The 22,725-nt window shown below is 48.3% G+C and overlaps 2 protein-coding genes across 5 annotated transcripts in view; one reads left to right on the top strand and one right to left on the bottom strand.

The window, feature by feature from the left end:
- NAT1 (N-acetyltransferase 1) overlaps positions 1-16,023 on the bottom strand; it is a 39,959-nt gene extending 23,936 nt beyond the window's left edge. Inside the window, exons 1-4 of one of the 4 annotated variants that reach the window (XM_070535471.1) lie at positions 15,866-16,023; positions 11,677-12,886; positions 11,185-11,465; positions 8,643-9,047 (exon numbers count right to left, since the gene is read on the bottom strand). In XM_070535471.1, coding sequence (XP_070391572.1) covers positions 8,643-9,047; positions 11,185-11,465; positions 11,677-12,886; positions 15,866-15,868 — 1,899 coding nt within the window. In that variant the 5' untranslated portion in view covers positions 15,869-16,023. Of the gene's footprint in view, positions 1-8,642; positions 9,048-11,184; positions 11,466-11,676; positions 12,887-13,239; positions 13,262-13,591; positions 13,655-15,045; positions 15,068-15,865 lie in introns of those variants that run through there. The other 3 variants (XM_070535473.1, XM_070535470.1, XM_070535472.1) reach the window with 3 other exon arrangements.
- A 143-nt stretch (positions 16,024-16,166) lies between these two features.
- Positions 16,167-21,506, top strand: gkt (tyrosyl-DNA phosphodiesterase glaikit). The gene is made up of 2 exons (XM_070535474.1): positions 16,167-17,695; positions 19,604-21,506. Exons 1-2 carry the CDS (start codon positions 16,611-16,613, stop codon positions 20,370-20,372), a joined length of 1,854 nt encoding a protein of 617 aa, XP_070391575.1. The 5' UTR covers positions 16,167-16,610; the 3' UTR covers positions 20,373-21,506.
- Positions 21,507-22,725: the final 1,219 nt, after the last annotated feature.

The raw sequence follows: 22,725 nt of genomic DNA, 5'->3' as shown, positions 1-22,725 counted from the left end.
GGGCCATATTATGCAAGAATTCTTTTCATTTCATTTTACATTCTTTCTGTCCATATTTGATCAGATCTGTGCAAGGTCTTGCCACCACCAGTATTACCCACTTATGCAGAAGTGGCAACAGTAGAATCTAGTGAAAATGCATGCTGCAAAAACCAGGTAGCTGTATTAAAGCCATGTTAATTTCATGCACGACCCAATTTATAAAAATGAAAGTATGAGGCTTCACGTCCCAAAGCAACAGAAAGGCTATGAGACAAACCATTATACGGGTGCATGCGTGTCCATGTGTATGTTCACAAGGGGGAAGGCTCCAGAGTCATTTCTCAACTAGTTGAGCTTGTATATTATTCTAGACAAGTATTTTTGTATTTGGCCTCATCAGATTGTCAACACCATGGCTGGAAATTGAACCAGCTATGTGTGTAGCAGCAGAATGCAATAGCCACTGCGAGCTAATACAAGAGAACCTCAATTACACATTCTGAAAAAAAAAAGCGAGAAAGAATGTTGCTAACCAGGAAAACGTACAATCCAAAGTAACCCAAAAAATGCAAGACTCAACTATTGGTGACATCTACGCAATGCGAAGCGTCGCTCATATTGCTGCCGCCCAAGACGCCAATGCGTGTTGAGTTGATGGTGCCCCGGCGGTCTATTATGTTGTTTTCCTGTTGCCTGATGTTAAGAGGGTGACGGGAAACTGAAACGTAACCAAGCTTATAGTGGGTGATGCCGAATGCCGCCGTGGTGGGCAATGCCGAATGCCGCTGAAGCGAAATGTGATGCCCACATTGCACAACAGCGACAAATTTGGATTACCGTATTTACTCGCATAACGATCGCACTCGCGTAATGATCGCACACCTGAATTTTGTCGTCAAAGTTCGATTTTTTTAATTTCCCGTGTAATGATCGCACCCTGAACTTGCCGCAGCGATATGTGGTGTTCCAAGTCTAGCTAACAATGATCGCGCTTACCATCTGTCGAATGCTACGCGAACGACTCGCCTGCACGCACCAAACATTCTTAAGTGGATGCCTCATATCATTACTTTCATCACTTTACGCACTTCCATGACAAAAAGAGGTACAACCAAACTTGCCTTTATTATGGGTAGGCTTTATAATCGCTGTGGTCAACAAAAACAAAAGATGCGCCTTTCGATTCTTTTCATCTGCACTCGTGAGCACGCAACAAATCGCGCACGGCAATGATAGTAGCCACGTTTACACGGATACGTTAAAAGTGTACCCTATTCATACGCCGACGCTTGTAACACGGCTAAGATATTCGCCCACCCTTAGCGGAAACGTGCCGTGTTAGGAGAGTAGTGAAACCGGTGCCGCAGTTTCCGCAGCACACCGGCCATGCATTTCTGTCACTGGCAGCTAAGTGCGCCCATCTGTTTCTGTCCCCTCAAAGTGGACATGGCTACGTTATTGCCGCAAACTTGCCGATATTAACGATATTATTCATCACTGATACGGAAGAAACTGTTTCAGTGCACGTAATGTACTCACGAGAAGAAAAAAAAAATCGCGTTTGGCGCCTTCGGCTTCCTCCGCCGGCTGCCATGTTTGTTTTGGTGTCCCGCACCTGCATCCCGCAGCAAACGCGGGACGAAAAAAAAAAATTTTTTTTTTTCGTGGGCACTGTGTGCATTTGCATGTAAAGCCACGTCAACACCATTTCAGTGTCGTGCAAGCAAGGACTCGCATCATGTCGAAGCTTGGATACAAAACACCGGATGCTCAGCATAGAGAAATTGGACCATCCGTGCTGTCTAACGTGGCACCATATGGTGGCACGAAGAAGCCTGCGCTGGCACGTGACAGGCATCTACCATTGACTACGGCGTGTGGCATTTAGAATGCGAAGTTGCTCAACAACGCTCTTGCGACCTCAAAAACATGTCAGCTACAAGGTTAGACTTTGCACCATCGTTGCCTCTGTTGTTGCCCAAGTGTCACCTAACGACAGTGATGAGGACAACACTGAAAGCAACAGCACGGACGATTCAGGCACAAGTGGCAGAAGCGGCGCGTTATGTCAGCCTCATGAATACAACTGTTGCGACGAGAAGATCACCCCACAATGAAAAAGGTGGCCCACGACTTCTGCAGCGCGGCCACGCCCGTGTATGGAGAATATGCAACGCCAACGAGGAATCTGCCATGCGAGTGTTTGCTGAAAAGAGGGGGCCGACTGAAAAGCTGGCTCACAGCTTCATTAAGGGAGGACGCGGGGATCAACTCCGGAAAAACGACCCAAAAATCACTTTTTTAGAAAGTTGCAGATTTCGAATCTTTGACCCCTTTTCTATAAATTTTCCAAGTATTTCCGCTGAAAACGACTTCTAAGTACCATAAATAAATATATACATAAGGCAATACAGCGAAAATTTCGTGAAAATCGGTGGAAAAGTCGCGGTTTTCGAGCGTCCCTAGCTCCGGAACGGCAGTACGCGGCGCGGCCATGCTGGTACCGTTGAAAAGCGCGCCTCTTCGCCTTTTGACTCCTCTCTTTCATTTCCTGATAGAGAGAAGGGCAAGCATAAAAAAGCAAAAAGTCTGAAGGTCGCGGAGCTGCTTGTCGCGGCCGCCGATTGGCTTGCTCCGTCACGTGCGTTCTATGAGCCGCCCCATTGGCCGGGTCTGGAAGCGAGCTGCTGCGGCGTCTGCTTCTCCCGTTTCTTCGCGCGCTGGCTGCTGCCCCTTTGTTTACGTGTTGGATATTCGAGGTACGCCGCCGCTTCATCGCTTTAATCGGATTTGAGTTTTCTATTTCATTTTGTGGTTTCGAGCATGACTTGGCGGGCGTGGACGACGAAATACGCGACCAAGCGCCGCTTCGGCAGCCGCAAGCGCAAGCCGCCGAACATCCGATGGATTAGTCCTAGCAGGGTTGCGTCCGCGCGCAAGCTTAGACTGTCGACGCATTGCCGGGCAATTCGCAGGCTGTTGCAGCCTTGAGTTCCAGTGGTGATGATACCGAACTAATAACCGCCTTTTCCGATGCTTCCGGGCCTGCAACACCCTGTAAATGCTCCGCGACGTACCCCGATTGTGCCACCGCCGTCACCGAGATGAACGACGAAAGTTTGGTCCAAGCGCGTGCGTCTGCGGCCGTGAAGACGAACCGTGCATCAGCAACGGTCGCACCATGCAGTCGCATCTTGAGTCATAATTCATCTTGTCAGAAGTGTTGAATATGACCGCCGCCACTGTCCGCGCGTCACTTCGTTCTGTGCCGGCAACCGAACGGAAGACAGGGTTTGCGGCTGGAGGATCATGCTCGGTGGCAACGGACTCAAGCGAGTCGAGCAGCTGAGAAAAATGCCTTGCGCAAGAAGAGGGCACAAAAAGCACATGAAAGCAAGCATAAAAGATCCAAGAAGCCAAGAGAGCAGCCTGACTCCTGTACCTACAAGGCCGGTGGTTTCTAGTCGAATAAACATGGCCCAAAACTTCAAACACCTTTTTCTCAAAACTTTTTTCTACCACCAAGGTCAACTTGCAAAGCCAATATCTCAGCCACCGTTATGAATATTTTTACACCGTTTGTTTTGTTACACTCATTGTGCACCACTGCACACAGTGACATGCTTTGTTTTCAAAATAGTTGCTTCAATAATTTGTTATATTTTGTTTTTACAGTCTCGATTTTCATGCAACTGAAGTAGCTGCAAAAGAATGAAAATATAAAAAAAATCCGTTAGGCTAAAAAAATTACAGGAATGTCACTGTGTGGAGGATACATATAGGAGTGCTATCAAAGTTTGTTTGAACTCCTAGCACCAATATACAGGTGTGCAGGCATTTTGCAAAAATGAAAGCAGAACAATTTTGTAAACAAAGAAGTACTTCAGATATTGCAGCCATATTTTCACCATATTTTCACAGTTTTGTTTATGTTATATTACCGTATTTACCCGCATAATGATCGCACTTTTTTTGTCAAAAAAATTGAGGCAAACTCGGGGGTGCGATCATTACGCGGGTTAAAATTTTCGCAAGAAAAAATTTTGAGCACTGAAGACGTAAAAGGGCAAGTTTCGGGTGAGAATTCTTACGATGGCAATGGTAAACATAGCCAAACATAAAAGTTGAGTAAGGCTTACCTTTGTAATAAACGCACACATTACACAGGCACTATATGAATTGCACATTGCCCTTTTATTTTTCTAATTGAAAAAAGGGCGCCTCAGTTTACTGAGAGTCTGAATCTTCACAGTTATCGCTGTCAGCTTCAATGTCGGAACCGGCAGTGTCGTCGCTGGGGGCATCTTCGGAGTCCCACAGAAAGTCATCTTCTGTGCCGTCCAGTGCGTTGGATATTCCGGTCTTCTTGAAGCTTTTCGCCACTACCTCGTCGGAGACACCACTCCACGCTTCGACGATCCAGGAGCAAAGCACCTCCAAGGACGGTCTTCTGATATTGCCGCTCGGCGTGAAATCATGCTCGCCTGCTGCCATCCACTCTGCGTACAATCGCCGAACGTTGTCCTTGAACGGTTTGTTCAGGGACACATCCAGAGGCTGTAGCAGCGACGTGAGACCTCCAGGGATGACTGCAATTTCCGTGCGTCGCTCCTTCAGCTCGGCTCGAACACTATCCACAAGATGGCCTCGGAAGCTGTCTAGCACAAGAAGCGAAGGAAGCAGAAGCGCTCCTGGTCTGCGTCCCCAAACAGTCTTAATCCAATCCACCATAAGTTCAGCTGTCATCCATCCTTTCTCTTGAGCGCGGATGTAGATGCCACGGGGAAAGTTTCCCTTCGGAATAGTCTTCCGTTTGAAAATTAAGTATGGTGGAAGCCTCCGCCCGTCTGCCGTCACTGCAAGCATAACAGTACATCGCAGTTTCTCAGCACCCGATGTCCTTACGAGGACGCTCCGAGCACCCATCTCGTTGACTGTCGTGTTTCGGGGCATGTCGAAGGTCAACGGAGTTTGGTCAGCGTTCCCTATTTGCGATAAGAGGAAGCCATTCTTCTCGCGGATCCTCGTAACGAAGTGATGGAAGTCGACCACCTTTTCTTCATACGCGGATGGGAGCCGCTGGCACAACGACGTCCGCCACCTCAGTGAAAGTCCATTCCGTCGCATGAAGCGAGTCGTCCAGCCCGAGCTAGCGCTGAAATCCTTTGCGACGATTCCCAGCTTCCTTGCAACAGCACGCGCCTGCATCTGTATCATTTCCAATGATACAGCGCAACCATCATTGCGCAGGTCCTTCACGTATTTAAGGACCGCCTCCTCAACGTGAGGGAACTTGCCGGTTTTGGGTCCGCGGAAAGCCCGGCGCGTCCTATCGGTAGCCATCAGCTGCTCACGCTGTTTTTTCCAATAGCGTATTCTGATTTCGTCGACGCCGAAATGCCTGCCGGCAGCACGGTTGCCGTGCTCCAGCGCGTAGTTAACAGCTTTAAGTTTAAACGCGGCCGTAAAACTCGCATAGCGTCCCATGGTGAAACGGCACCAACACAGAAAAACCAAACACAAAGGCCGCCTTGCAAAATGCAGCAAACGCAGTGTCCGTCGAAACGTGTCAAACGCGTTTGCTGCGGGATGACAACACGTCAACCAACAGGCGGCTGCCGCTGTAACAGTGCGGGACATCAAAACAAAAATGGTGACTGACGGAGCGAGCTGAACGCGATGTTTTTTTTTTTCGCGTGAGTACATTACGTGCATTGAAACAGCTTTTTCCGTATCAGTAAGTAATGATGATAAAGCGAACAAATAATAAAGCCAAGGCAAGTTTAGTTGTAGATCTTTTTTTATTCTTGAAGTGCAGAAAGTGATAAAGGAATGAAATGGGGCATCTGCTTAAGAATCTGTTCGGTGCGTGCAGTCCGCTCGGTAACATTCGAAGAGTCGTTTGCGCAGCATTCGACAGATGGTGAGCGCGATCATCATTAGCTAGATTTGGCACACGACATAACGCTGCGAAAAGTTCAGGGTGCGATCATTACGAGGGAAATAGAAAAAATCGAATTTTCACGACAAAATTAAGGGGTGCGATCATTACGCGAGTGCGATCATTATGCGAGTAAATACGGTATTAACATCTGTGCAAAATTTAATCAAAATCGGATGGTAAATAAAAAAGTTAGCTTTGATCCCCATATACCCCCTTAAGTTTGAGGCCATTGTTGTCGCTGCTGCGCCGCAGCAGCATCAAACTAAAATAGACTTGTCACGCAGAGTGAATAAATACGGCATGCTTTTACCCTTTATTCGCACTCTCTCCGACTTCAGTATTCGGCAGGTACGTGGGCAATCTCATGCTGTTTTTGTTAAGCAGTACTAGTTTAGTAAGTACTTTTTTCTGAGCTCCGGCCGATTACAGTTTACCGAAGTTTCTCTGTACTGCTTGCAATCTTGCATTATACCAGCCTTGAGCATTCAACCAGCCTGGACGTGCGCCAAAGTTCCAATGCATAAGAACACGGTAAACACTGGCCTGTGTGCTTGTTTACCTTTCTCCGGTGACCGTTGTTCACTGGCTAACAAATGTTAAAATGTTATTGCTTAGTGCAAGACGTGCCTGCATGATTTGGAACTTACACAAATGTTCTCGTTTGTTGTCTGTTGTGTATGTCCTCGGCAAACCTTGTATATTATCATAATGCAATGCGCGACACCAATTGTGCAGTATAGTTGCTGACCGATAATTCGGACTCCACAAGGAACATAAGTCCGAACTATCGAATGTCCGAAAAAACGAATGTATCCAGAAAAGAACACTGTCTTAAGGTGCCTGTGCATGAAACAAATGGTCGATGCATTGCTGCACGCATTTCCACTTACATGCAACAAACTCTGCCTGGATTTTTGCCAGTTTTGAGTTTCGCTATATGCCAATGCAAGGACTGCAAAGGCTTGTGGAAAGATCCGCATGTGGAAAGCTCTAGAGCATACGGTACATCATCCGAGTCAAGGTCTCTGTTTGAAGGTGGGAGAACTTGCTCAATTACTTCGTCATCGTTTGGCACATTACGAAACCATGCTGTCGGCGTCTGCAGAGTCTTCAAATCTAACAGCGTCAGGAATTGGCACACTGCAGCCCAGCAGGTCATCAATGATGTCCGCATTAGAGTTCGTTGTGGTAGGCGTCAGTTCAGCCTCTTCAGTTGCGGAATCGGGCTCATTTGGACTGTGATGGCACCGTTCGTGCCGTTTGACGCAGCTTATCTATAACTTCACGAGAAAAACCCGGAAGCCAGCCAGCAGAGCCATCTGGAATGCTAACTAATTAAACAAGCACAGCATGGCAGAACACTGTGCGCAACGCAAACTGAACAAATGGAATGGCGATTGCGGGCCATGCAGACTTTTGAACTGCAGACCGCAGACTTTTGGAGAGTGAAATGCTCAGACTCCATACACTTTGTCCATGTCTGTTGCACACCTCATTGCTTCCGCCAATGAAAAGACTTCAAGAACGGACGCTCCAGAGCTATCAGGTATGACGCCATTTTGAAAAGACCTTATGACGATTTCGTCTGCGATTAGCTGGCGGAGTAACACAACCCTGTGCGGTCCGTGTACCTTGGTTGCTAACTGCTGTTATTTTTAAGTTGTATTCCACTATAGAAATCCTTATTTTACACTTTCGCTTGTTTACTTGTTCTTAGCAGTGTTCTTGTGCCTCTTTCCTGTGCGAGTCCATTTGATGCGATTCCTTGTTTGCCAAGTAAAGGAGAGGTGTATTTCACATGCCTACCTGTGAGATACGCCTAATTTGATTTCTCTTTTGCAGGTTTGCACGTTTATGTCAAATGGTGGATGTTATTCATATTTGTACCAGTAAAAGCACCCCCCCCCCCCCTCATTTGCACAGAAAAGTTACCTTGGGCTGTGCCCCCCGGAAAAAGAATCCTGGGTATGGGCCCAATTCGACATTACGGCTTTTTTTCTTGGCTTCAGACATTCAGGGGTCGGCTTAGAATCAGGGCTGGCCTAGATTCAAGTAATTACAGCACTTAAAATTACCACATTTAAATACATAAACTCTGCAAGTTTCACCAAAATCAATAAGAATTGATAAGCTCTGAACCACAGGGTTCCCCCATTACCTTTTGGAGCAGCAGGCAGCAACTGTCTTTGTAACCACTGCTTGAATGGCCTCACTATAAGCAAGATTGATTTCATGATGTTCTTGTCGCATGCACAGCACCATGATGACAGTAGTCCTTGGTGGCACTTCCCCTCTGTACTTTGGTCCGAGGCAACATTGATGTGATTGCAGAGCACAGTGCTGTGGATTTTTCCAGTGAATTTTAAGAGGAAGTACGGGGCTGCACTTTCTCAACCTCACTCCTATTACTCTGAACTCCTTGCCTTTGACCTCTAGGGATAAGCAGGTTTGTCATACCACAAACAAGCTTCTCATTCCTATAAGGATTACTATTACTACTACCGGCATGTTCAGTGGAAACAGTGAAACTCATGAAATCAATTTAATCCACGGAGACGTTTGTTCGAACGCCCTTCCTATCCAGCTTTCTTAAATAGATATGCATAGTGTGCTTTACGATCAGATTCTGCTCGCCTCCACAAGTGATAGCCGAGGAGTACCAGCAAGCTAACATCTTAGTGAGTGCACTAAGTAAGTTCTTAAATGTTGAACTTGCCTGCAGGGCTTCAAGGTAGGCTGCCCCACCATCCTTCTTGTAGGCTAGCGCCATCTGGGGTAGCAGCTCAGCCTGGGGTTTGTCCAGGGTGGCCAACATGGCATGTGCCAGGGCCTCTGAGAGGAACTTCCGGGGGATCTTCAGCGCTTCAAAAGCTCTGCTTGCCTCGTCTGGCAACCCATTGTCGCTGCTCCCAGGAGGAGTGGTGGTACCATTGTTGTTGGTCGCATTGTTGGCGGTAGTGGTGCTCTGCTGCTGTTCAGCACCATTGGAGAATTTCAGGGAAGCCAAGAGTTCATCCACCCGTGCTATCACCTCCTCACGGGTGGCCCCCTTCTCACGTTCAGGAGCACTGCGGTTGGCACGGTTCTTGTCTTGCACCACTTGCTTGATCACTATAGGGGGCTGTGGCAGGAAAATAATCATCAAGAGCTGATAACAGAGGCAAGAAATTTACTATCAGGATGCCATACGAATAACCTGCAAAGGCATCTACAGAATTATGGCACCTGATGAACACTGAACTCGGCTGAAAAAGTTGCCCCAGAGAGAAGACTGGCCTACACAGACCTGCTCTTAGTCACCTACAAGTACGCTACATTAAAGGGACACTAAAGGGTAACATTAAGTCAACGTGGACTGTTGAAATACCATCCCAGAAACCTCAAAATACTTGTTTCGTGCGAAGATGAGACTTATTTTAAGAGAAAATGCATTCTGAAGCGTCCACGTACCTCTAGCGCAGTTCAAATCACCCGCCCTCCTATCAAGGAGTATCAACGTCATGGTCTCATAGTGACATTGCGCCGTCGGTGAGTAAAACGGCAAGCCCGCAGGCGGCGCTACGGCTTTTCGGCACAAAACGCAAACGTGCGGCCAGAAACTGAGCCAAGACAAGAGCCGACAGCAGGGCAAAAGCGGAACTATGGTGGCTAGCGGAAGGGAAAGCGCAAGGCGATAAGCTGGTTCTTTATTTTATGACGCCAACATCGACGCTCGTTGGAATGGATGACCCTGACAATGACACATTAGCTCGCGATGCTGGGCTCGAGTTCAGCGATTTAAGCACTGTTGAATGTGACCTGCTGTTCAGGGCTTGCGCTGCCAGTGTCGTTGCGTACTACTACGACGACAGCCTGCTTTGAAAGGCACTTCACGCGATTTCAGTAAGTCGGCGTTGAACTCTTAATCCTCTGGACGAAAGTGCAGCGAGCACACTACGCGATTTTTTGGCTCTTTGACAGCGCACTGTGGCAGAAGTACGGCACTTAACCACTTCGAACGGAGAGGTTCAATCGTTGGCACACGGTGATAAGTAACGTTGGATTCGCCGCTGCAACTGCCCTTGACCAAGTTCTGCAGACCGTTCGCGCATCCCACGAGATCACATGGACCTGGCATTCTCGCTGCTTGTTCCAAATGCAAGTTTCGCGAGCCAGCAGGACCACCGCAGCACGACGCGATAAAGAAACAACTGAATTTCCAGAAAGCGCGCGGCCCCACAGAGTCGAGCGAAAACGAAACCTTTCGACCACCCATACTACTGAAGGGTAACGGTAACGTCAAAATATTTTTTGTTAGAATTGAACAGAAGTAGACAAGTAGCATTTTCTCCAGTCTTATAACCTAATGAAATGATCTTTTTAATACGAGTAGTTGAGTACTAGTGACAAATTATGATGAGTGCTTTCGTCATCGGGCTAGTACTGGAATGTCGCTGGGGGGTCTCAAATCGTGTCGTGCATTTACCTCAATTTCTCGGTTAGTACAGCTCTGTTCGCGATTATATTGATGCCTTAGGCGTTCTAGCGCATTGCTTTATCACTTTAACTTGACTTTCTGGTAACCTTTAGTGTCCCTTTAACAGTAGACTGTATGGAGACAAAATCCCACAGGATGAGCTATAACACTAGTGAAGTGGCATTCTCAGTGAATGACATAACTGCACTTTCACCAAACTTGAGCTGACCTACGCCAAATGACGAAATGCCCAATGTACACTACTAAACAATGTTGACTGCTAAGCGTACTCAGATGACACCAAAATGCTGTCAGTTCTTTAGCCATGTTGGTAGTCTGTTGGCTGAAAAAGCTGAACTAATGCAAAGTTTTTCTACTGGATGCGCACTTGTTGCACAAATTAGCTGGTACAGCTCAGATGCTACACCTAGCTGTTTAGGATTAGCACTGAGTATTGTGCCAATGGACACCCTGTCCACTGCAGGGAGGGAGTTGCATTTGTAGCTATTTTATGCTCACAGAAATTTTGTACCAATTACTTCTGAAATATTACACTACACGTTCCAAGAGAAATCCACTGATGTACAATAAGAGAAGGCTTAGCCACTTCAGCAATAGCTTGTTTTACTAATGGGGTTAAAATTACGTTTGCCAATATCTCCTTGTGCACCGTACAACTGAACTCTGATAAAATGTTATTTCAGCCTTGACTGCAGTGAAGTCAAGCCACCAAAACTCCACTGCAGTAGAATCACACTAGATTTTCGCCAAGTCAATGCCGGAAACAAAGGTGCCCACTCACTTCCTTCATGGCTTGTTTAGCGAGAGGGTGTGGTCCCAGGGGTGTGCTGCCCGTGGAGCCAGTGTTTGTCTTTGAAAAGCTCAGCGGAGTCTTGGGCTTGAGCACAATGGAGTTCTGGGCTGGTCGCAGGGAGATCTCATCTGCGCTGCCAGGGCTCTGCTTCTTGAGGAAGCGTGGGGGCAGATGCTCCCCGCCCCGTTGGCCGCGGCCAAACTGCTGTGGTGGGGGCTGATTGTTACGGCCGTTGTAGAAGTTGCCTCCACCACCACCGCCCAGGAATCCTGCACGGCAGAAGTAACCATGACTTCCTGCAGGCAACCTTGCACAGAAACTGCCAATATGCACACTTCAGCCTCGAATCTACAGGCCCACCACAAGGCCATTCCACCACTGTTCAAAACATGGTTCCAAGATCCTGCACTCCGTACACTACGCAACTAGTATGGCACTCAAAGCACACACCCAGCAATCAAATCGTAGATGCTCACTTACCGCCAGAGTTATTCAGGGGCGTGCGGGCCGAGCCGCCCGCGCGGTAGGGAAAGAAGCGGTCTCCTCCCGAGGGGATCACCCCGGGCCCCGTGCCCAGGCTGGCCATTGGGAGCGGGGCAAACACGTCGTCCATGCCTCCCCCGAGGGAAGCGGCCCGGGGTCCGCTCACCCGGGAGCCGCAGTAGATGCCCAGGTCGCGCGACGCCTCGTCGCGTATCTGTTGCAGCGTGCGGGGCCCGTGCTCGGCGGCGCCTCGCCGCGGCACCCAGCGGTTCGCGCGCAGCTCGATGACGTCGCGCAGCAGGAAGCGGATACGCGCGGGCAGCTCGGGGGAGTGGGAGAGGGTGCGCATGCGCTCGAAGTACTGGTCCATGAGGGGCCGGGCCCGGGGGGTGTCCAGCCGGCGGCCCACCGTGACCAGGATCTGGCAGAGGCACTCCAGGTCCTGCCAGTCGCCGCCGCTCTGCACGCGCGCCGAGGCCACCAGCAGCTGCTGCACGCACTGGTGCAGGATGGACTCCTGCAGCAGGCCCTGCTTGCCCAGCTCGCCGATGAACTTGATGTTGCCGAGCATCTTGTGCTTGGCGACCAGCCGCTGCTCCTGCTCGTCGGGCGTGAGGGGCCCATTTCGACGCTCGAAGGCCTCGTTGGCGCGCCGCCGGTTCTCAAACTCGTCCTGGCACTTGGTCAGCAACAGGCGGCGGAAAGTGGTGGTCTGACTGCTGCTGCTGCTGCTCGGGGGCGGCTCGAAATTTGGTGACTCGTCGCACAGTTCCCGACAGAGGGACGCGTACATGCAACTGTACTTGGGCTCATCCAAGGCTTTGTCGAAGATAAGCAGGATTACGCCCTTGAGAATGTGCGTCGAGTCGAGGCCCACGAGCAGCAGCTCCTTTCTGAGCTTGTGGAACTTTTCCGGCGTGAGCTTGTTGAGAATGCCGCGCACCTTTCGGAATACGAGGTCATTCTTGTCGGCAGAGTTGATGGGGGCATCTCGCCGGACAACGCTTGGGGGAACCCATCGGTGCACGCACGGGGAGGAGACAGTCGCTGCCGCTGCTGTGCCGTCCCTGTTGCACGGAGATGAAGAGCCCCCCGCTCCTCGCGGCCCTTCCGTTGTTGCGTCTGTTGGGGACGCCCGCGCCACACTAAACCGCCTCGCCGCCGCTCGCCTGGTCGTGTGGGGCTCCTGCTCGCAGGGCCTTTGTACCTGGGTCAGGAGGAAGGCGAAATTAACGATATGCTACACGTGAAAGCGCCGACTGAACCCCCTGCTCCCCAAGCCATCGTTTCAAAGGCAGCAGCCCAATCGCTTGTTTCTTTCGATCACGAGCAAGCCCCTTTCAGCTCGCATAGCAACCGCGAACGACAAAGCCTCCAGCGCCTAGTGGGAGAGGGAGTATCCAGTCAGGCAAACGTTCGAAACGGTACGCAGGGAATGGCCCGGATGACACCATTCTTTCGGTCAGGCAGCCGCGCCGTGAAAACGGTGCCTGCGTAGCCCCTTCCCTCTATACGGCCCCATCGTTTCTTCCATCGGCTCGCCAAGTGCAACAAAAATACCATCGAGCATCGGAGCCAGCCGTAATGAACTTGGAAGGATCGCAAAGAAGGCAGCAACAAGGCTACACAGCCGTCGCCCAAATCTGGAAGGCCGCCTCCAAGGACGCGTGCACTTTCGACGAGCCCCGGCGAATTCGAGGAGGAGGGACACCAGGCGCGCTGTCTACTGCGGCCGTCGCGCCGCTTGCTTTCGGTTACTCACTGCAACACAAGGTCGGCGACTACGCAATCTGGCACCAGCCGGCACATGGCGCCAACTAAAACCAACCCCGAACACCAGGGATGCGTTCCTCAGAGAAAAGCCGTTCTTTTTTTAATCAGTGGTCGTTGGGATGCTAGGACGTTTTCTTACTCCCGAATTCCTGGACGAGTGGTGATTGGAACATGACGGCAGAATCATGCGGCGAAGACAGCGCTCGCCACGCAGTACTTCAGATACTTGACGCGCTCGTAAACTGAGCGAGACCTTGCTGACTGGATAACTCGAGAAAGCATATGCGGACGCTGCAACACAGACCAACGTTGCGCTTGCAGGAGGCGATGCAATGTGGCCTTTAAATGCAGTTCCCAAAGCATGCACGCGAGACGAATGCGTGGCTAAGCAAGCTGCGGTGAACGACGGCCCGTTGTCGTGCTTTGCACGGTGCGGCCGCAGTGAATTCGTGCACGATTAAGAAAGGCAAGAGGAAGAGAAAGGTGCGAGCGCAACAAAAATCAGGTTAGCTTCACTGCTGCACACCCCCCTCCCAACAGTGGTCGCGAGAATGAATGGCGTCTTCTCCGCCTACGTAGCAAATGGGACATGCGCTTTAATTTTCGCACCGCAGTCTTTGTTGGAAAAGCAAGGAAAAACGAAATAAAATAAAAAACGTAAAATAAGAAGTGTGAAGAACGGGACTCGCTCCACTCTCGAGGAGGCAGAGAACGAGTTGCGACGACGAACAGGAAACGGTTCGCGGCGTGTGCTACCCCAACCCCCTCTCCTACGTGGCCCCACGAACACGACTTGAACGTGACCCCACTGTGTGCCCTCCCTTGAACGCGAGTGCGTCAGTGCCTTGGAGCAAAGTCCAAAAGATTGGAGAGGAGGGCGGGGGGGGGTCGCACGCACAGGCTACCCCCTCTCTCTCACCCGCTAGCCCGGAAATGCAGATTCCATTGCCAGCTCACTGGACATCCCGCCGCTGTGCACGAATTTCAAAGCGAAAGAAAATGAATTGCTCATGCCGGACGACTCGGGAACAAAGAGGAGGTCGCAAAATAAACTGAACGCGCTTAGCGTCCCTTCTTACGAAACGCAACACCTGCACCGGATCCCTTAGGGTTGTGTCGAAAACCACTGTGCAGTTTTCAGCGAGTCTCACTTCGAAATTTCGAATGAGGCCTAACCAGCGTGCAGAAAAGATCGGTAGCGGTGAAAAAATAGCGGCTGTTCAACTGCGCCGATACACCTACGCCGAAGATGAAACATATTGAATCAAATCGAGCTATCTCAAATAAAGCAAATTTCTGTAAGAAAAGAAATTACAAAAGGAACTCGAAGGTCGTTTGTTCGATGAACAGAAAAAGTAAAAACCGGCGACCCTGACGTGAAGTCCGGGTGGCCAATATGGCTGTGGCTAGGACTAACTGCAGCGAACAACGAGGCCTGAGCAAACGACAAGATCAACTACCACTCGCATCGGTGCAAAAGCTAGGTGTAATAACAAAACGCTTGCTACAATGGTCTTTCGTCCCTTGAAAAGCGTTTACTTGCGGTCTTTAACTGCTTAAGGACTCGATACAAAAACAACAAACGAAACCTACAGACACAAAAAAACGATCTCGCCCCTGCGGAGGAATCGCACTCACCCTGCACGACGCTTTGTTCCAGACTGCGTTGTGCACGCAGCCAGCACAGCTCTCCCAGAATTCCTGGGAGCTCGCGAACCGTTCGGGCCGTTCGCGCTGATTCACGTTTTGTCCGAGACTTCAGTGTGAGGTCAGAAACCTGACTGATCACGTGACCAGAGCGCGAACCTCGGCATGTGACTTTCCGAGTTGCTCACGGTGGATGAATATGCGCGCTTAAAACTTCATTACAAATGGCATCTTTTTAGTTTCAGGTGAGACTGACGATTTACTTAACAGTCATCCATAGCGGTTCGATCACCAGCGTGCACTTTGTTTAGACCCGCACGAGAATCACCTTCTCAATCAGCTGATTCGTTTTTGACGTCTATGTGACAAAGAGCTGAAAACAAACCTGTAACCACCTTTTTTTCCTGTTTATTCATGGAATATATTTGAAGAAAAAAATGTATACTATTCCAGCATGGCGACAATTCTTATAGAAATGTAAACACCAACTCATGTGGAATGTGCATTTGTAGAAAAATTACAACTTGTCTAACAGCACGAAGTCGACTTTACAAAAGAAAAGTCAGTTATGACCATCAAACCTTGCGTGAAACGCCAACACAGGCGTTACACTGAGTATGCGGTGACTGCTAACACTGCGAAAACAAAGACGAGAGTGCGAGCGCGCTGCATGAGCGTCACTGGACATCGCAACTCAGTTGTAGCAGACGAAAGGTAAGTCGTGACATAAAGGTCGTGAGTAAAATGCCTATGAACAAGTACTCACCATGTAGTGCGTCGCGCGCTGCTGATCGTAGTATGATAACTAAAGTCTACAGTGCGGCTGTGCTGGGACAACGCCAGTAGTGTCAGTGTGATTGTGCGATTGGGCCGCTTTCGCGCTTACGAGACGTCACTTGCAGATCAGTGACGCAGAGAGAAAAGTTGCGTCACGGATACAGAGGAAGGTTTCTTCTGGGAATCGCAATGGGAGCAAGAGCAGACCACGCGACGGTGTCGCCACCTGGCGCTGAATGATTTCGGTCTGCGCGTGCCTAAACGTGCTAGGACTTTCTTATTATTTTTTTTTTCCATACTGCACGCGCAGGACCCGCGAGTTGTGTGTGAATATGGTGCTACCTCTCGTGCTTGGTCAAAGTATAGTTTTCTAGACGTTGTGTTGTATTTTGCCAGAAAATGACATTGTATTTCGGAGTTTCGGTTTCTTCGATACCCGTTTTGTGGTCCGTGAACGTGCGGTAGCCGCAATGTAGTAGCAGCCGATGGTTACATCGTGGTTACATTACATGTACATGTGTCCATTGGAGGAAGGAAATGCATGTGGAGGTCACGGTATTCTCTGGTGTACTGGTGATGTAGTTACTGTGGCTACGTAAATTGTGGTTTTGTTGTTGTGCTTGACTATGCTTTGTGCCATGTATGTAGAGTACATATGCCACCAAGACCTTAATCGTGGAATTACTTTCGTGAGAGAAGAGCTGCTTGCCTGAAATTTTCCGAGTGCTGGCAGCATGAGTGATTCCGACGCCACGATCGACTCGGATGAGTTGGATTCCTTTCTTTCTACGAAGCGCAGACAAAATAGCCGTGAGACTGACCACGAAGTTCCGCGAAAACAAATAAAGGTCAGCGAACGACCAGTCAAGATACACGAGATATCGGACTCCAGCAGCGATACCGACTGCGAAGATGCTCCAAGTATGCCCACTGCCATCTCGAAGGCAGTCTCTAAAAAGCCCGTGTCAGTTACTCAGCGCAAGCCCGGCACATCCTCCGGTACGGAAAAACTCGCAGCTGACAGGAAAGAAACAGCGAAAGCTGTTAGAAGAACAGTCGGAGAAGACAGTAAAGTTGTACGCGAGACCAAGACAGTAGAAGCGGCAGAGGCCGCTTCGGACGATCGGCCGGTGTGTAAATACGGGCCCGGCTGCTATCGCAAGAACCCGGAGCATAGACGGGCGTATCGCCACGACGTCGCTGAAAAGCAGAAGCCGTCATGCTACAACGACGCGTTGCTGAGGCTCTACTACACGAGTGTCGCGGGAATTCCAGCCCGCTACAATACGGCACAGATCGCACGGTCCGTACGGGACCTGCTGTCGCCTGACATGGGCCGCCTAGTGCGCTCTGCGCAGTTCAATTACTGTTTCGATATTCCGTGGCTCGTTGAGCAGTACCCGGCCGAGTTCCGAAACCTTCCTCTGCTCGTGGTGCACGGCGAGCAGCGAGAGGCGAAAAGGGAGCTGGAGTCGTCGGCGGCCGGCTTCCAGCACGTCTCGTTCGCGCAGGCCAAGCTGGAAATTGTATATGGCACCCACCACACCAAAATGATGCTGCTGCTTTACAAAGACGGGCTACGAGTTATTATACACACTGCCAACATGGTCCCGTCCGACTGGGCTCAGAAAACGCAGGCTGTCTGGGTTGGACCCCTTTGTCCTCGCCTTACGCCGGGCTCCAAGGACGGCGACTCTGAAACTGGGTTTAGAGCCGACCTCCTGAGCTATCTGTCGGCCTACGGTGACATGCACATAAACGAGTGGTGTCACTATATTCGCACGCACGATTTCTCGGCAATCAAGGTTTACCTTGTCGGGTGCGTTCTGTTATTTCTACCTGCTATTTTGGTACTCCCTTTGCAGATGTGGAAACTTGGCCTGGTAAAACCAACTGCGTCAGAGCTACGCATTTCGCTCTTGCTCACTGCGCCATTATCAATGCAGCGTAAAACTCAACCTGTGATGTCGTTTTCTTATTATTATTGATACTTCCATCTGCATCTCCACATCAGAGGGATAACTGACCTCTTCCACTCAAAAACAAAATATTTGCATAACACTCATCACAGCATGTTATGTGCAACATAGTTATTTAGACACATTATATATTTTAAAACATCACAAAGGCAAATCAAGAACATCCGTGCAGTAGCCATCTATTACACAAAAGTTTAATAGCTATGGTAATTTACACGAGATGGTCTGTAACACCGGTGCCACACAGATACTTTTGACTGTAATCAAATCCAATCCGGATTGAAATTCTTAACCACGATTGGCTCCCTCCCACAGCTTGCACAAAGGAGCCAATGGCATCTGAGAAATAGATCACAATTGAAACTGCGACATGGGACACCCATATTACCCTTAACCTGTTTTGTACAAGAGCGTGTGTCATAAGCAGCAAAATTATTTTTCAGAGAATGTGAAGGCAAATCAAAGGTTCAAAACTATTTGTGTAGTAAAATTAAAAGCTACATAATTTTTTGCAATAAGTAGACATAGGTCACTGTTACTCAGGGGAAACAATTAATTGCTTATATTTGATTTGTGTTACCTATAGCTCATTTTGTAAAAAAGAGAAATGAGAGAGTTAAAATTTTTATTGTTTTCTTTACAAGCTGGTAATGAAAACCTGAATAATGAAGTTGAAGCCTGTAGGAAATGGTATTTCTATAAAAGTTTCCCTCAACAATGGTCATGGAAAGCGTGCTGAATACTTTTTATTCAGTATATGTAGTTTGGTGTGAACTTGGCAATAGTTGGCAATAACAAAAGTGGCAATAGTTGAAATGCGATAATACCGAAGTGTTATAAGAAGTTGAACTTTGAAACTAAAGATATGATTGGTGGTAATTGTCATGAGGTAATTCTACAATGTTGGAAAATTTGGGGAAGATGCAATTGACATTGGGATCACAAGTTGCTTAATGGTTCCGCAAGAAAGTGGCCGATTATATCTGTCCAGGGTTTGTTCAGCACTGTATTTTTTTGATCAGCAACATTTGTTAAAGTGGGATAATTTCCTCTGGCAATAATGCTGCGGGCAGCATGCTGCATCTCTATGTTGTGTATGTACCAGCTTGGCGAGTAGTGCTCAGATCATTACCTAATGATGCTATGAGTGTGCCATGAAATTTATAATGGTCTGCATGAAAGTTTAGGAGTCAGATTCAAGTTTATTATGTTTTAGCTTCATTAAAAGGCGAGGTATTGTAAGCATTCTTAATAATAATAATAATAACCTTTATTCATAATAATAATAAAGTAACTGAGTAGGTAATACCATGGGACGGAAAATGCATTCAGTTTAATGCAGTGGCGAGATTGTAAAATTCAACTGCTGTCACTTAGTTTAGTTGATTCAGATGAGAGTTAATTGGAGATCTCTGCAAAATGACTGTACATATACTATGGACCTTACTATGCCACTGTTGACTGTGAGCAACAGTGGGCTGAATTAACTCAGGCTGCAGTGGTAACAATTTGTGGACTGTGCTTAACGATGTACAGGGAGAAGAAGCTAATAGGCTTTGTAACAGTGTGAAGATGGATTATGAGATTTGGTGAAAGACAGTTCAGCTAACCGATTCAAGCTACATTTGGTTTGTTTGTCCCTCTTTGTAGTCTTACACATCATCGTCATTGGCTTCACTATGCAATAATGTTTTTGTATAATTAGCAACTGCTGCCATCCACTCGTGCTTATCTTAATCATCTTGCAGTTCAGTGCCGGGAAGACACACGGGGCCAAGGAAGTCGAGCTTTGGTCACCTGAGACTCCGCAACCTGCTCAGTCAACATGGACCTAGCAAGGACCTGGTGTCTAACCACTGGCCCCTCGTTGCCCAGTTCTCTAGCATTGGTTCTCTAGGTGCTAGTGCAGAGAGTTGGCTGTTAGGTGAATTCCTCTCCAGCCTCTCGACAACAAAGGGCTCTGTGGTGACTGCACGGTCAGTGCCTCTCAAGCTCGTGTTCCCATCAGTGGACGATGTTCGCTGCAGCCTTGAAGGCTACCCTGCCGGTGCCTCGATTCCGTACAGCATAGTCACGGCAGACAAGCAGCGATGGCTGGACTCTTACTTTCACCGGTGGAAGAGCGACCGGTTAGGCCGCTCTGCGGCGTCCCCCCACATCAAGACATACACCCGGCTATCACCCAGCAGCAAACAGATTGCCTGGTTGCTTGTCACAAGTGCCAATCTTTCGAAGGCTGCTTGGGGTGCCTTGGAGAAGAATGGAAGCCAGTTGATGATACGTTCTTATGAACTCGGAGTCCTACTTTTTCCAGCAAATTTCGGGCAGACGACCACCTTTGTTGTGTCGGACGGGTCAAGTGGAAACAATGCTTTGTTCTTGCCTCTTCCGTATGATGTGCCTTTGGTCCCATACACAAAGGATGATGAGCCTTGGACTTGGGACAGCCAGCATAGAGAACTGCCTGATAGGTTTGGGAACATGTGGTGTCCACCTGTAAATAGGCGGGGTCGATAGGATAGTTTATGCTTCAAAAATTGTGATGAGCTGCAGAGTATCTAAAAATGTGTGGCAAAGATGTTTACTGTGCTTTTATTATTTTCTGTCTCCACTATTTGTGATGACCTTATGTGCTGCTTTCCTTCCACTCTTGGCTGCTGTGAAACTGTGATGTGTTAAATTTTACAGTGCCAAACTTTTGCTTGCACCAGGAAAGTGCGAGTGATACAGCATTTCAATTTAAATGCAGAAACCACTATGATACAGTGTTCATTTTGTTCAGTATATTGTTCATTATGCTTGTGAGTGGGTTATGAACTTTAAGAATTATCGGGACATGCATGTAACCTGTAGTGTAATCACTTGCTTCATGTCCAATAGTGCGGTATGCCACTTGTCTTAGTTATAACTTACGTCAAAAAAGTAACTTTTCACCATAAAGAACTCTATTTCTTTCTTTAATGTACTTCATGGTGATTGTTTTGTATGTTGAATGCACAAGGCAGTACAGTTAACCATGACAGTAATAATCTGCATTGCAAAGACTGAGTCAAGGTGCCCTGCCCTTTTGCATTTTTTGGTTGGTGTGTCTGAATAGCAAAATTTTCAAATTAAATATGATTATTTGACAAAAATTACCTTTGTAAATAAAAATCGAATACCAAGCATACCAAATATTTTCATAATTCTAAACAAAGTGAAATCTAAGGGTTGTGTGGAGCCCGCATGATAGAAAGGAGGAGGCTTATTTATATCATTTGGTACATGTAATGCCGTGTACAGCTGAACATAACTATAACAAAGAAAAGATTCACACTAACTACGGTTAACAAAAATCATACCAGATTCCTGACTTCTTGAATAGACGTAAGACAGTTATGACCGTTATTACAGACAGCGTCTCAGTGCAAGCATTTAAAAAGAGCATAAGCAGTTACCTTCTGGGTACACAATTTCAAAATGTTTTTTTTTTCCTCTCGGTGTGATAAGTGACCAGTAAATGTTGTTTTCAGTTGTGAGTTTAGTTTTTATTGTTCCTGTTTCATAGCTTTGGTCGATCTTCATGTACTTCATGTCACAAATGTCATTCGTTCTTAGTTCACCATCACCAACGCCATCACCAATGCCAGTAATAAACAGCTCGTCACTATATATGCTGTGGGAGATGTGGGGTTCTCCTCCGTGCTCTTGGGACAAAGGAACGACAACACAGTAGTGCAAACAATCACAAGGGCATTTATTGCACCTTTCATAGATCAATGCCTGCTAGCCGAGTTGCTATCCACAAAACATGCCGATGGGCGCGCGACAAATCTAGAAGTCCGACTCACCGCAACCGGAAGCGAGCGAATATGTTCGCCCCATGCTGGATCCCAACGCCTGGTGGTTCGCGTGTTCGGTCACGCCAACGGTGGTGCGTTCGAAGGCGGCCACGCGAGGCGGTCTCGCAGAAGCATGGGTCCGCGCGCACGCGGGAGACGTCCACGCCGTGCGCCGACCCGCTGGGAAAGCGCCAGTCCGTTCTGCCCTGCGCCCCCAAGTAACCCTGCCGTGAGGCGGCGTTAGCAGCGCACAGGGTTGCCGTTGGGAATTTTTCAAAAAGAGCCAGAACTGAGGCTAAAAGTAGCCAAAAGTAGCCACGCCACCTGGTCTTGGCGCCAAATTTGTAGCCAAGTAGAAAAGTACCATTATTATAAGCAACTTTTATTAATGAACAATAAATAATATCATTTTGAATCAACACAAGAACACAGAGTAAATAAAGAGCAAGGAAATTTGGTTCTCTTGCTTGGCCTTCAAGCATCAGGTACGTTGCAAATAAATAAAAGTTCAGTCCACGTAGTTTATCTAGAGTAGATAGTGTTCATGCCGGAGCAATTTTGGCACATTCTATTCAACAACTCAGCAGGAACGTCAAACGATGATGCTGTTTTTTCTTGAAGTCGTAGCCCAATTTTGATTCGCAGAATCGCCATGAGCAAGTCCAGCTTCATTTTGTTACGGATCTCTGTTTTCGTCAAGTTCACGCAAGAGAAAACGCGCTCTGCATCAGCGTTAGAAATTGGAAGGGTCAAAATTTTCAGTGCTCCTTGCGCCAGGTGTTGAAAAGGGCATTCGCCGCAAGGGTCCTTGTACGATGCCGCTGCGTGCCAGAAAGTCAAACATGATGCGCGATCAAGTGCACCGCTAACACTCTGCAGCTGGCGTATTTCAGACTCCATTTCGATTGAGGAACATCCAAAAAATGCAGCGGTAGCTTCATTATGCATTCACGGCTCTTAGCACTTTCTATGCCATCGGGATTTATGGCACACCACTGGCGTAGCAACAGGGGGGGCCGGGGGGCCGTGGGCCCCGGGTGCACGGGGCC

Source organism: Dermacentor albipictus, chromosome 3, assembly GCF_038994185.2.
Source record: "Dermacentor albipictus isolate Rhodes 1998 colony chromosome 3, USDA_Dalb.pri_finalv2, whole genome shotgun sequence".
NCBI lineage: Eukaryota > Metazoa > Arthropoda > Arachnida > Ixodida > Ixodidae > Dermacentor > Dermacentor albipictus.
This window is presented reverse-complemented; position numbering and strand designations above follow the sequence as displayed.

What these genes read in the sequence shown, in the direction of transcription:
- gkt (XM_070535474.1), top strand. Translation starts at nt 16,611, where the DNA reads ATGAGTGATTCCGACGCCACGATCGACTCGGATGAGTTGGATTCCTTT. An exon ending in ATCAAGGTTTACCTTGTCGG is followed by an intron (nt 17,696 to 19,603) that starts GTGCGTTCTGTT and finishes ATCATCTTGCAG; the next exon opens with TTCAGTGCCGGGAAGACACA.